Source organism: Apaloderma vittatum, unplaced genomic scaffold (assembly GCF_000703405.1).
Source record: "Apaloderma vittatum isolate BGI_N311 unplaced genomic scaffold, ASM70340v1 scaffold40039, whole genome shotgun sequence".
NCBI lineage: Eukaryota > Metazoa > Chordata > Aves > Trogoniformes > Trogonidae > Apaloderma > Apaloderma vittatum.
The window spans coordinates 9157-23886 of NW_009736539.1; the positions used below are offsets into that span (position 1 = coordinate 9157).

At 49.2% G+C, this 14730-nt stretch overlaps 1 protein-coding gene across 1 annotated transcript; it reads left to right on the forward strand.

Annotated features, from left to right (window-relative positions):
* Positions 1-5128: 5128 nt before the first annotated feature.
* FAM53B (family with sequence similarity 53, member B) lies at positions 5129-14727 on the forward strand (the record flags this gene model as incomplete). The annotated part of the gene is made up of 3 exons (XM_009877001.1): positions 5129-5197; positions 8025-8076; positions 14351-14727. Coding segments are annotated over exons 1-3 (498 nt in total), but the record flags the coding sequence as incomplete, so codon positions are not given.
* Between the last annotated feature and the right edge of the window lie 3 nt (positions 14728-14730).

A 14730-nucleotide genomic window follows, 5' to 3' on the forward strand; every position in this document is an offset into this window, starting at 1 on the left:
CTAAGGAGCAACTCCTTTAAGGGTCTGATGCCATCTGATGCCATTCCATATCAATTGATGCAGCCAATTGATATGGAAGACCCCATGTTAGTGCTCTCAAGGCTTATTCTTTTCTCTTCAACCATCATGCACGAGTTTTTGTGCAGCGAGTTGGGTCCTGTGTCGTCACTTCGCACGTCGAGTTGGCACGTCTCCGCGGCAGACCAGCGGTCTCCTCGTTCACACCTCTCGCTGGCTGGTTGCTCTTTGCAATGACTAATTTTGCTCTCCTCTTTTCCTTCTCAGTTGCCAGGGAGGAAAAGGCAAAGTCCCTGCCAGCACCATTTTCTTCGAGCTCAGATGTTGAGACAAAGCACCTCTGTCCCTACCCTGTCCTTTCAGTCCCTTTCCACTGCTCGGGTGTAAGGGACTTTCCCTTGCCACTCCTGTTTTCTGAGAGCGCGGGGGCCGTGTGTTCTACTCAGCTAGATGGTGTGCAATTTTCCTTATTTGCTCTTATTTTTTTTCAGTGAGAGCTTACGCATAGATGAGGTCCAACCCAAACGTGAAGATCTGGGGGTGAGCTTGGACTTCAGGCTCTCGCTAGAGGTTGGAGGTGTTTGGATGTGTGGCTTGGGGCTCAGGGCACTGGGCACCCCATACCTTGCGTGATTTTGATGTCAGGTTGAGGTAGTGGCCAGGCACTTGGAGCCAGGGATCGGGTTGAAATTGGGAATTTTTAGTTGCTTGGTAATTAATTTATGGTTGTGGACAGGTCTGTTTGTTGTTCCTGGTGGCGAGGGTTACCCTCCATGAACCAGGTTGCCTGTGACCATCCATGGTGGCTGCACATCATGTTTTCTGTTCCTAATGCCACCTTTCGGCAGGACCGTGCTTGCCCTTCCAGGAGCTGGGGAAGATCCCGTGGAGCAGGAGGAGGTGCCTGCAAGCTCTGGGACGAGATGGGGCAGTGCTGCAGCCTTTCTGCTCCTTTCTGCTGCCCAGCCTGGGGCAGCTCTTTCCTCTTCACGGTGTCCCCGGGGACGATCCTGACGCGGCTGCATCCGTGGAAATTTCGTCCTTTCGAAGTCATGTGCGCTGACTCATGATCCTGTTTACTCAGAACTAGTCCACGGGGGCATTTTCGGAGTGTAAAGACTTATTCTCAGGCCCTGGATGGCGCCTTTCTCATTTCTTGGAGGTTTTTCACCCCATAAATAAAATCAATATTCTCTAATGATGTGGAAGAGTGCTCGAGCAAGGGGACCAAGTTGCCCAGAGCTGAGCACCTCTGAGCCCTGCTGTAGAAAGCAAATTATTACCTGTGTGTGGAAATGAGCTCACACTTAGCTACGCACTTCGAGGATTTTTCCAAAATCTTTGCACAGTAAATCAGCAAATGGAAGATGTACATTGCCCAAAGCACTGATGGTGAGGCAGCCTGTGCAGCTAGGAGGTTCAGTGTAGCCCCAACTCTCTCCTAGTAAGCTGGAAGGTGGGGAGGGGAGCATGATATTTAGTTTGGATAAATACTATAATGTGATGCGTTGTAGAAAGCCTTTGAAAGGCCTTCCTCCTCTATCGTGGAGTTTGGGAGCGATTTGGAATTGACTGGAAATCCTCAGCCCAGAGAGGGACGGGCAGCTCTCGGTTTCATTCAGAAAGGAAAGGTCAGGAATGCTTCTCTTTTCCTCTCAAGGGGGTTTAAGAAAACTTTCTGTGCAGTCAGAAGCGGTGCCTGAGTATAGGGTATAGGGTAAGGAAGCAGGGTCCTGCGTGGGTCGTGGCTTTTTCGCTGAAGGCTTTGAACAGCATTAAAAATGCAGCGGAGGAGGGTGATTTATATTCCGAGAGCGATCCCGCTGTGCTGCTTGCAAGGTGTATCAGTATGCAAAATACAGCTCCTCATTCCTCTGTGCCCTTTCTGCCTGTAAATAGGTTTTAAGTCCGTATGTGTGTCTGGAGATGGATTATTTGAGTTGGACGGGGGTTGAGTGAGGGTCCTGCCTGCAGGGAAGGGCTGTTTGCCCACGATGAGCCAACTCCAGGGCTGTAATCCCTGCTGGTGCCTTGCAGGGAGCGTATTTGATCACAAGCATTACCTTCAAAAGAAAGTTGGACCATCTGACTTGTTCTTTTTGCAGTGTGATCTTTTTTTCCCCCAAGCTCAGCGCTCGGTTGCTGTGATGCTGTCCAGAAAGCAGCTCCAAGAGAAACCTCTTCCCACCTCAGAAGCTGCAAAGGTCATGCAGGCTTTGTATTTTGAAGCAATGTCGATGGAAAAAAAGCCTAAAATCCGGGGGTTTCCAAGCACTAGTGCTGCTCACGGGCGCTCTGTGCCGCTCATGAGATCATGTTGATCCCAGTGGCCATGGCCCAAGTCTAAACTTAACCTTGATGGTGGGATGAAGATAGTTCCTTTATCTGATTGTGAATGAGGAAATACATTTCTTAAAATAATTAATGGTCCCTGAGGAGTATCTTTTGATTAGCATTTGTGAAAGCCTCCGGTCTATAAATACACAGTAGTTTCCTCCTCAGAGTCGACAGGGAGAACATCCCAGGTCTGCACAAACGTTTCTGTCCCACATTTCTTGTTTGCATCAGTAGGACACGACGGGGCAGGACCGTGCCGGGTCACACCGGGCATCAGGAGCCTGGTGAGACAGGATGGAGAGCCAGAGATTGCATTTTGCTGGAAAGTTGGAAAAGTTTTCCGTTTCATTGCAGTTTCTCTGTGGGGGTGGTTTCCAAACCCAACCAAGCGGTAGTTAAAACAAAAGAGCCCCCACCTAAAAGCGTGCCTCGGACCCAGCGACGTGGAGTGGTGTTAAGTGCTGGGGTTTGCCGTCTCATCATTAGTGTTGTGTGATTGCAGTGGAGCAGGGAGAGGGGAGGTGCGAGCTGGTGTCCGGCTCGGGCAGGGAGCCTCTGCCCGTACTTGTATGCTGCCGCACGCCTGGGAGTGTGTAGGAGTCTGCCACAGCAACATTAACCAAAAGATAATTATTCGCAAAGAAATCATACCCTGGTAACACAGAACCAAGCTTAACTGCTTTCATGCTGCTTGAAACCCTTGTTTGATCTTTGCTTCCCGTGCTGCTGCTGCCGATGGCTCCGGCGCCCTCCCAAACCCTGGGCACCTGCACCCAGCATCCCTGCCTCTGCGTCAGAATCAGGGAGTGTGGCAGACAAAACTATAAATTTTGAGTGTTTTTAGTCCCTGTGCTGTGCTTGAGTATGGAGCAGGGGAGCATCTCCCAACTCTGCTCCTCTCTGGTGCTGCGGGAAGGCTGGAGCCTCTCAAAGAGCCTCCTGCTCCTCATCCTCAGGGATCCTGGCTCAGCTTCCCCGGCTCAGAGGCACACACTGGCCGTGCTGGTTCCTGGGGGGCTGCTGGCCCTGCAAGTTTGGTAGGAGGGGGCTTTTTTCCTTGGGGAATGGGAGCCGTGTTTTGGCAGCTGACACAGACAACCACTGCCTTGCTGCCTGTCCTCAGTCAACCTGGTGTCAGCAGCCATCCCTCCGGAACGGGACCTCTGGGTTTTGCTGCCTACTAATGTATTCGATGCAAGGACCCTCGAAAAGGAGGAGCATAAAACTCCCGTGGAATTTATTACTGACAGTAACAGTACAGCAACTCTTCCTGCCTGCTCCTGGAAAACAACTTGATGTCCCCACACTGGCCCCAGCACAGGGCTGGAGGAGCCTCCTGAGAGGAGCTCTGGGGGTTCGTGTGCTGTAACAGAGGTCTCTGAGCTGTGATCTCAGGATCACAGGGGCAGGTTTCAGCCCCGTGGCGATGGGGGCACGTTGCTGTGTTAGTCGACTGGTCCTCCAGCCACCCTGTCCTCTCTTACATCATGCCCTTCTCTCTGAACCCTGTCTATCTGTAATACAAACACGTGATCTGGGCTCGTAAATGCTGTGTCCTTTTGGTGTTCTGAAATGCTTTGCTTTTCTATTTGATGGTTTCTGTTTGGACATTGAGTTGCCCAGAGGTTTATGACGGAGCTACCAGTAAATTGTATATTCTAAGCCCTCCGATGTCCCATAAGAAGCTGGAGACTGTACCAAGTGCCCTTGGGAAGAGTAAATCTTCAGAAAATGTATTGATTCCCAATCCTGGCTTTGCACTCTGGGTGAACTTTGTCCTCACAAAATAATAGAAGGTGATTTTTCTTTACCAGCCAGCTGGCCTTTAAGTGAGCTACTCTTAACACCATTGTAAGCTCTAATCCAAGTAAACACAGGAAAAGATGATTTAGGAGTTGGGAAGAGGCGCCGTATGAGTTTGTAATAAGGTTTAATAATTAGAAGCATATTCTCAAATACTGTCCTTAAATGTGGCAATTGGGTTTTGACTGCGTGTTACAAGTTCAGTGTTTTATGCTCTTTTGGATCACGCAACTGGTGGTTTTGGTTGTTTGCATTGACTGCAAGGCAACAAAAGAGCGAAACGGGATTAGAGGAGTGGCTTGGGGAAAACACCGATTTCTGTAATCAGATTTGAACTGCAATCTGTCTGCTTTTACATGGGGCTAAGTTTGTCGGAGAGGATGCCAGGAGGTGAGCTCATGGTCAGATGCTGCAGTGCTGCGTGAGCCTGGCTTGCAGTTTGGTTTTTAATATGCACAGCCTTTACCTTTTCCTGCTTCAAACTAAGAAATAGGATCGAGAGGTGTGATGTGGCCCTTAGGATTGCAGAGCAGGGAGCTTGCTCCTTCCTTGCAGGCAACTATTTGCCTTGTTGTTTTCCGAAAGGGCCCTTCATGGATTGGAAAACGGGGAGGAACAGGGATGGGATAGGGGCATCCAGGGGATTTCACAGCCTTAGTGATGCTGGAGTGGCTTTTTCTGCTGGACATCTGCTCCTGGTTGGTCTAGGGGCAAGGGCTTCTGTGAGATCAACCCTGGGGCTTTACCGAGCCCGTCCCTCCAAGTGAGTCCCTTGAACCTGTTCCTCTCTCTCCGTGCGTGCAGGGACTTTTCCACGCTTGGAGGCTGTTCCTGTGCATCCCTCAAGGAGCCAGCAGGGCTGAGCATTTCTCCAGAAAACATGGACTGAAGAAAAAGAGCTTCACCAGACCACAGCTACCAGCACCCCTCACCTGGACCCTGATGGACTCCAAGGGGGGACTGCATTACCATGGTGATGATCTTAACCAAAACTCGGGAAAACAAAGGTGCCGACTCTGTAACATGTAGGACTGAGCCGGTGAGTTTTGTGAGACCTTTATACAAAATTCTTTTGCTGATGAGAGCTTTGCGTTAAGGGTTTTCAGTGCTGCAGGGCTGGATCTTTAGATGGTTTATAGCACTGATTTCCACCAAGCTGCATTAATATCCGAGGAGCAAGTGATTAGTAAAAGGTTGGAGTGCGGTGACTTTTGAATATGTGAATTTCAGTAAGCATGCAATGGAATAAACAGGAGAAAAAAATAAAGCCAACGCCGTGAATAACACGGGTGGGAAGTTGCTTCACCAACAGTGAACAGATGCTCCTCATTAATAGGAGGATGAGCAAGTGGGGAGCGGGATTAAGTGAGAGATGGCAAAGGGTAGTGCTGTGGTGCTTAACAGTCTCACTGGCAGCCGGGAGAGATGCAAATCCGATCACACCGAATGAGCAGGCAACAAAAAAAAACCAAAAACAACCAGCAAATCAAGGACAGCAAAGAGTCTACGTGATGCTGCAAGGGGTGAGTGAGGCCGTGGGGCTGGGTGTAGCGATGGAGGTGGGAAGTGAGCGGTGATGGGTTGCCTGAGCACAGTGTTGGAGGGTGGGGAGCAGGGGCAGGAGAAGGAGGAGGAGGACGTGTGGGATGGTGGGGGGCTATCTGAGGAAGCACAGAGCAAGGATGGTCGTGGATATTCGCTCTTCTGTCCTCCAGGAGAGATGGTTGCAGCCCGAGAAGAAATTAGACCAGCAGGCTGTTCCTCAGAGGGAGCGCTGAGAGTCTCAGATAAGGGCGTGCAGGAACACAGCAGGAAGCATCTGGCAGGATTAGCCATAAATGGGCATTTTGAGCATAAAAGAAATAAAAGTACCTAACTTTGCTGTGGGTGATGAACTGTCCGCCCGGGCTTCCCGGACAGATAGCGGAGTGTGTCGGGGCAAAGGCAGGCTGCCCTGGCAGCACGAGGCGGAGAAGGCGAGCAAGCCAGAGGCAGCATTAAATCCTGCCTTAAAAGGGTGAAATTTGGGAAGGAAGGCTATTGATATATTAGAAAAATATCCTTGCTTTAGCATCAGCTTCTGCTGGGAAGGCAGCACCTCCCGCGGATGCTACTAGGGGTGGCGGCAGGGAGCCCAAACATCCGACACCAGCCGTGCCCCGGGAGGTGTGAGGGGAGAGTGGAGAGGAGATTACTGCAGAGAGATGGATTAGAATTAATTTCTCCTACTGCTGTGGGCAGGGATGGGTACCCAGGCTGTCCACGGGCAGGCAGTGGAGCTGAGAGCTGTAACGTGAAACTTTGCCCTCGGGTGTTTGTCGAGTGCCTCCCGCAGCCCTGGAGCTGGGTTGATAGCGCAGTGATAGTCCTGCTTACCCGTTGAATTGCTGGGTTGTCCAGCCTGTTAAATCAGGGCACATATTAACAAAAAAAGACGGATCCACTAAAGAAAGCGAGAGTTTTTCCGTTGGCTTCATGGGAAAGGCTGAAAAGCAAACACTAAAGGAAATAGGTGTCTGAGCAGCGGGGCAGTGTCACCTACAAGCACCTGATGGGCTCCTTTGGTTCAGTTCCCAATATGGTCTTAGGATGAAATTCATACAAAATGATAATAGTACTCAATATGGGCCACCTAAAGACATTCCTCTCCCTCCTACGTTTGCAGGCAGTAGCTGGTCTCCAGGGCTGGCACACAGGTGGGTGCTGGCACAACCGCTGCCTTCTCTGGGGCTTGTCCCACTTCCATTGCTGCTCCACAGGCAGAGATATCCATAGTTCACCTAGAAAAGTGGCACATGCTCCAAAGAAGGTGGCCAACCCTTATTTACCTTCTCCATATCTTCACCCCATCGTTGTTTTCTGCCTCCACGTCCCTCTATGTTCATCATTTACAATATTCTGTATATGAAGTGGGGTCCTTTTGTGGGATTGCTCCGTACAGGCAGGCACCAGTATTGGGTACATTATTATTATTATTGTTTTCATCATTATGTGAGCAGGAGACGTGTAAAACATGGATCAGGAGAGGAGCTGTGAATGCGATGGCCTAATGCCAGATAAAACGCAGCTGTGGCAGCGCAGATGAACGGGAAGGTCGTGCTGGTGCTTCCCTCAGATGATGGAAAGCCTCGGTCAGATGGGATGGTGTTGCCAGGAAAGATGCTTCAGAAGCAGAATACGGATATTTTGGGCAATAGTAAAAGAACAATTAGTATGAAAGTGTGTTTTTGCAGACATAGTTGAAATGGCATGTAGCTGCAGATGACTTTGATTTATTGTCTATAAAACTGTCCGTGCCCATTTTTAGAAGTCTGATGATGTCTCTTACGCTGTCAAGAGGAAAATTCTTGGAAATAAAAGAGTGTAAAAAAGCATCCAGGATTATTTCGTGCCCATATAGTGACGGTCTTCCCTATTTTTAGTGTAAATCAGCACAATGCCGACGTAGGCTCCCTAGAAGTGCTGGAGTGAGGGTGCCCTTGCCTTAGAAACACACTACGTGCTTAAAAAACGCTAAATAGCTGCTTCGTACCTAGGTGGTCTTGGATGAGGTTCAGATAGTGTTGCTGCTGTTTCTTGCCCAGTCCAGAATTACTGCTGAGTTGCAGCTTCTGGTTTAGTTTCTCTGATGTTCTGGGTCCCAGGGCTGAGGACCTCGCTGCGGCAGTTCCCGCAGGCAGGGATTAGGTGCAGGACCCACGATTGTCAAGCTCGGGCCTCAACACTGACTCTCCACGGCATTTAATTAAATTTGATGTGACTGAGGGAAGATGACCGATTCTGTCCACCCAAGGCTGAGGGCAACGTGATTTCTGACAGCCCGGTTGAGTCTGCGAGAAGTGAATAGTTTTTCTGATTGTTTGCAGCACACTCCAAAGATGAGTCAAGGACCTACCCTCTTCTCTTGTGGCGTGATGGGTAAGTAACACAAACTTCTGTCTGTATTTACTCCATCTCTGCTCCAGCTTTCTTATACTGATGGGTGCAATGATGTCCTCATTGGTTAGATCTCTCAACAAAAACAACTCCCTGAAGGCCCTGGGGTGGACATCCCCCTCCTTGCCCCAAATAGGGGGGATGGAGAAGTACTGACCCCACAATCTGCTAGTGGTGGCCATCATGCCTGTGCCACCCTCCTCCCCAGAGGTGGTTGTCCTGCCCCGTTGCCATTGCCGAGTGAATTGCTTATCTCCTTTCCCCTCCCCTTTGATGTATCTGCTTATTTTTAGAGTTGAGATCATAAGCAATTGGGGTCTGAGGTTGCGTTTGAGTATCCAGCCCGTGGCCGTGATTCCTGACCGTTTGCACAATGCGAGCAATAAATATCAGTATTATCACTAAAATGTTCTCCCACTCAGCACAGAGCGTTTGGCTCAGACAGTGAGGAAAAATGCTTTATTTTTGGCTTTCACAGTAATCATGGTATAGGACGTTTAATACTTCTCGTGTCGGAGCTGACTGTCAGTTTTTGTGCTGAACAGCCACCAGAGTTGATGGGGGATTGGCGCCTTGGCTGATGATCCTGAAAACCTGGTAGTGCTGGAGGACTTGCTGTTAAGTCGCGCTCTTTTGGTTTGGTATGGGGGGAGCCAGTCACCAGGCAAAGTCTCAAAACCCAATTAAAATTGTAGGTCAAGTTTGAGCCAAGCTACTTGCAATGAAAGCCAATACTTCGCAGACAAAGAGGCTGCCCCTTTTCTTCATGGACACAACTCTCATTAGTGTTAATGGGAGTCGAGCACATGCATTGACAGGAGATATTTCCCAAGCTCTCGTGTAACTCCAATTGTTTTGGGGCAAAAAAAAGGGGAAAATGGAAGGCGTTGGGAGTTTTTCAGATGAAAGTCACAAGCTTCAAAGTCAAGAAGGGGTAGAGACAGCCTGTTCCCTTTCTCCCGCCTGTCAAATATGAGCGAGGAACAAAGAAACCCAGTCAGATGGTTTTGTCTTGCGCTGTGGCACTGGCAGGCTCTTCAACAGATAGGAAGAGTCTACGCCTAATTGAAAAGCAGCTTGCCTTTAAGAGCTTTTACAAAGCCTTCTGTGTTTTCGTAGTGTGGTCTTCCTTGGCTGCCAAATTATCCTCTTTCCAAGGGAACCGAATGTCACCTCTTTGACCAAGCTTGCCACGTACTGGTCTTGATCATGCCCAGTCAAGAGGAGACACTTCCTCGCAAGGGCATCAGTTGGCTTGGATTTCATTTATACACTGAGATAAATAAATACGGTGAAGTTTGGGCCAGCAGCTCAGCAAAGACTCATAGTCCCATGTACAGTGTTGAGGGAGTGGAGAGAATTTGGCTGAATTGCCTGGAGTTTGGTCCGGAAGAGGCTGAGGGTTTTAGCCCAAGGTCTTCCCAGTTGGTTTTGGGGGTGAGGGCATCTTGGGGCAGGAAGGCAGCTCGTGGTTGGTCCTGGTGGCTGTGGGACAGCCTCATCCAACCTCATCCAGGCTGCCAGGGGAGAGCATCATCCAAACCCTGGAACATCTCACAGGCTCAGGAGCATTTACCTCCATGAAGAAGAAGTGGGGTCAAAGCCCCAAGAGGTGCGCAATGCGCTGTGACCGAGAAACCCAACTGGCCCGAGATGGCGAGGCTGGTGTCCTGCTATACTTGTGGCATAATGGGGGAAAAAAAGTAAACTGAAGCCCACACACCTTATACGTAGATACCTCTGAGGTACTAAACACCACCAGAATCTGAAAATCCACTGTAGATGGTAATACAGCCCAGTATACAAGTAGGTGTTATTAAGGACTCGGGATGTTGGATGATGCAGTGTTTGATCTCCTTCTCGTGGTGACCTTTTGATTTTTAGATTTATAAGAAACACTCCTGCCAGTGTGGTGATGATATTATGAAAAAGATTGGGTTTTATCTTTGCTGGGAGGAAGATTAAAGGTGAAATGCCCGAAACTATAAATTCAACAATTTCTTTTTTCCCTTCTGCTTGATGGGTCCTTGAAACACCTGCAAGTATAAGAATTGTCTTGTTGTTGAATTGGGGTTTTTTTGTCCTTTTTTCTCCTTTCCTTCCCCTACAGTCTCCATGTGACATATATGAGTGACTGTCCTAGAGAAAGAAGGTGGCGTATTGGAAAGTTGGGCCGTTAGGCAGGGATTTGTTGAGAAGAGCAGAGCACGTTTGGCTGTCGAGGTGGGGAATTTCCCTCCCTCGTGCTGGCCCGAGGAGGTCACAGCCCGCCACTGTGTTTGTTCTCCAGCCATAGGTTTGGGGCTGTTGTTTTCATTCCTCATTGAAGGACACCTCCGCGCATCATATTTAATATTTTTCGTGCAACAAGAAGGCTCTGTGGTGCTGCCATCAGCTAATTACAACCATTAAATTCGTTCCACATTTAGAAATTTTCTCTCAAACGTGAACAGCGGTCAGTGGAAAGCACAGGCTTGCCTCTTTTTCCCCTGAGCGCGAGGACCGGGCGACTGAAATCACAACAATGCAAAGAGAAGGAGCTGGATGTGCACCTGTGTGAAGAGAAGTGTTTGGGTTAGGATCCAAACAGGATTTATCTGCCAAAAAGGAGAAGAAAAATTGATTGAAACCCGTAATTGCTTTACAAGTTGCCGTAATAAATTATGTATTAATGTAAATTATTTCACGGGAGAAGAACGCAGAGGAAACTTGAGCAGAAGGATCATGCATTATGTATAAAAAGGAACTGTAAAAATATTATAGCAGCACAGTTGCGTCGCTGTAGCTAAAGTTGTGTCAGCGTTTTGGTTTTACACCCTTCTCTGTGTTAGGAACATGGTCGTTAAAATTGACTCGGGGTCACCAGAGGAGCACAGCAGCTGATCAAAAAGCCCGTGCTCGTCCCCAAGCTGCAGGTACCTGGCATGTCCGTGAAAACCTGGAGCTCAGCATCTGGAAACCCAGCTTTGATGCTCTAAGGGTGGATCCCGTTCTCCGTGGGGCAAAGCTCTCGGTGATGTTCGGAGGATGTCTTCTTGATTTCTGGGACGTGACTTCAGCCCGCGAGTGCCTCCTGGACCACCGAGCTTGTTCGATGCAGTGGAAAACAGATGGATGTTGTTAAGGGTTTGTGTTCGCTCTTAAAATTCAATCTCTTGGTTTTGCCTGGCAACTGGTCTACCCCAAGGTCTACGGATCTGCTGGTGAACTCTCCTGGAGGCTGGGCAGGAAAGCACACAGACCGGGGGACAAGGTGGCATTTGGGCTCTGATAGCTCTTTCCAGGGCTGAAGCAGAGCTAACTGCCACAGCCTTGCTTTGGGAAGCAGAAATAGTTTGGGTTTGGGTCCCCTTGAGGCTGGGCAGCTTGCAGCTGCAACCTGAATTTCTTGCTGCTCCACACGCAGTTTGCAGGGCTCAAACTCCCGCTGCTGTGGCTGGAGAGGGCAGAATGAGAAATTCTGACCTTTGCAGGCTGCTGATAACAACCCTCCGCATCTTGGGAGCTGGGAGGCTATTCCACAACCAAAGAAATGCCAGAAAATTCACATTGTGTTGCCTCACCTTGGAAATGTGGATTTGTAGATCAGAACACCTCGAAAGAAATTCGCTGGACATCGGGCTTGTTCAGTGACTCGAAGTCTTTATTTTTGGAGTTTCAAGTTAAAAACCAAAAATAAGATGCTGTTTCATCCAAGGACACTAACAACTGCAAAGGTCCAGTTTAACCAGTTTAAGAGCCTCTCGTGCCACACTTACCTCGTGCCCTTGTTGAAAATGCTCTTCTATGGTTTTTCCAATAGGCAAAGGAGAGTTTTTTCCAGCGGAGCAGCTCACTTGCAAACCAAAGGGTTCTCACGGTGGGTTTTATCCTGGAACAAATTACTGCCTCGGGGTAAACCAGGCTGAGGTTTGTAATTTAAGAAAATTAATACACGCTTAACTGCAGCAGTGTTAATGGCTCCGCTGCAATTATCGTTATCAGCGTGCTCAGGGTGTGAATCTTAAAAAATTGCACAAAAAAAGGGACGCTTTTCCTCAATCCGGCTTTCCTGCAGCCCTTAGGCTACCCCATCTTAAATGTGTTTCGGGGCAAACAGCTTTCTATTTGCACTGAAAAACCAATTTTCTGGGTTATCCGGTAATTTGGGACCGATTGGGGGTTTAGGGGGGGCCCCAGGCTGTGCCAGGGTCTCCTCTCTGCCCCTCCAGAAATCCAGCTTCCATGCTGCGAGAGGAAAAGAAAATAACCTCGAGCTGGTGCTGAGGATAACGGTGCAATTGCTGTTTTCTTTGCAAGGTTTGGAAGATTTATAGCTGTTTGTGCCGAAGCAGGGGTGAAAGAGGAAGGTGTCCCGTATCCTCCTCACCCAAGGCCCTTTGTACAGGCGAAGGTTCGTGGCAGCTTGCCATGAAAAATCAGCTTCTATTTCTGTTTCTTTTGTCTGCTGACCTGACCTAAGGAATCTCTCTGCTGGCAGCATAGTACAGAGGGGGAAGATAATAAAGATCTAAACATAGATGTAGTTGTTTAGCGCAGATTTCTTCGCTTTTCTTTGTGTTTATTAAAATGAGGGCAGCAACAGTTAAAATGCCATGTGCTTATTGAGGGCAGAGCCAGGCTGGTTGTGGCTGGGGGTGTTAAAGTGGCAGCTGGATGCAGGGAGAAACGGGAAAACTGGCCAAGAGTGGTGTGAGGGGCCCCAAATCCAACCTCCTGACTTGAAATTGAGCCTTGGTTGGAAGCGTTCTGCACCACTGCATCTTCCCCACTGGGCTGGTACCTACAGCTGCGGGCCGGGTAGGACTTTTTATTCATCCTTCAGTTGCCCGAGAAGGAAAAAAAAACCCCGACCCCTCTAAAAAATGTCACACTGTTTAGATACGATCATACGAAACTTCGCAGCAACGGTTTTGCCTCCGTTCGCAGCAGCCGACAACGAAAACAGTCACTGGAGAAGGTCTGTTGGGTGATCATTTTTTTCCATTGCAGCAGCCGATGGGGTTGTCCTACCCTGGTTTTCCTGTCAAGCGTAGCGGAGAGCCCCGCTCGCCTGCGCTGTGGAGCCAGAGCTTGATGATACTTTGCTTTCTTCTTTTATTGTCAATGAATGAGATCATCACCCTTAATTCTCTCGTCTGACACAGTCCCCAGCGGGATTTCTGGGGTTGCAGTCGTCCTGCGCAGAGCTGCCCTTAGCCAGCTACATTTCAGCCCACGGATTTTGGAGGTGTGGGTTTCTCGGAGCTTTACCCAGACGCCACAAAACCCGTCTGATAAAAGGAACATGTTTATGCACCATCTTTTGTTGCGCTGCACTGGAGGACTGTTAATGCAAGCGAAATTTGCGGGAGGAAGTAATTCCTGCGTAAACAAGCTGAATGAAAGAGAGAGGGAGAAAATCTTATAAAAAGTGCATTAAAAAAAAAAAGTGAACCTGGTAGGCAGTTTGTTCCTTTAAATAAATGCTTCAGTGTTATGTTTGTTACAGAAATGCAAAAAATCGGCTGTGATGGGTACAAGTGGGGTTTTCAAGGCAACCCTGAGGAGATGCTGGGCGCCGGTTGCCACAAAAGAGCGGGAGGGTGTGGGTACCTGCTTTCTGTAGCACTGTCCTGCTCCAGATGGGTGCACCAGGGTCAGGGCACCCAGGTGGCCCCAGATTTGGGGGGTGGAGGGAGATGGACAATGAGCTTCCCACCAGGGACCTAAAAACAGCTTCTTCCAAAGAACTGCTGGAGGTTGATCCTGCATCTGTTACAGCATCAGCCATCCTAGAGCTTGTTATCCCTCGAGGTCCATCTTGCCCCAGCAGTGCTACACCTCTGTGCTCCTCACCTCCAGTTTTTGTGAACCTTTCAGGCAGTTATTGATGGTGGAGCCCAGGACAAACCGCATGCGTCTGAAACGTGATTGAGTACCGAGATAAGGCAATGGCCGTGCCATTTTATACTGCTAGATTTCCTTTTGCTGGGGCAATCTGGATGTTCAAAGGCGCGGTTTTATCTTCTTCTAGCAGTTTTGCTCCTGCTCCAATTATTACTTTGTCTCTCTCTCCACCTACATGACAGCAACCGCTTTGCTGGCAGTTCAGAAAACCGTATTCCAAGAGTTAATTAATTTGTACTGGAAAACGTCCCATATGCTACTCTTTTTGTTTATGGACGTCGAAAGCGAATCGCAGAATTAATTAACGCTAATGCCTGTGCATGTGTGTTTTGTTTTGTTGGGTTTTTTTTCCTCCTTTCTGAACCAGAAAATGACAGATGGAGAGATCTCAGTAGGAAATGTCCACTTCAGCTTGAGCAGCCGAGCACCAACATCTGGGACTGCTTGTCGGACAAGGGCGAGGAGGGCTCGTGCTGGCCGAGGGAGACGGCCAGCACCTGCTCTGTCACCAACCTGATCAAAGACCTCAGCCTCAGCGACCCCCACGGCAACCCCTCGGCGCCCCCCAGCAAGCGCCAGTGCCGCTCACTCTCGTTTTCGGATGAAATGTCGAGCTGCGGCACCTCATGGAGACCCTTGGGCTCAAAGGTTTGGACGCCGGTGGAGAAGCGGCGGTGTTACAGCGGCGGGAGCGTGCAGCGCTACTCCAACGGCTTCGCCACCATGCAGAGGAGCTCGAGCTTCAGC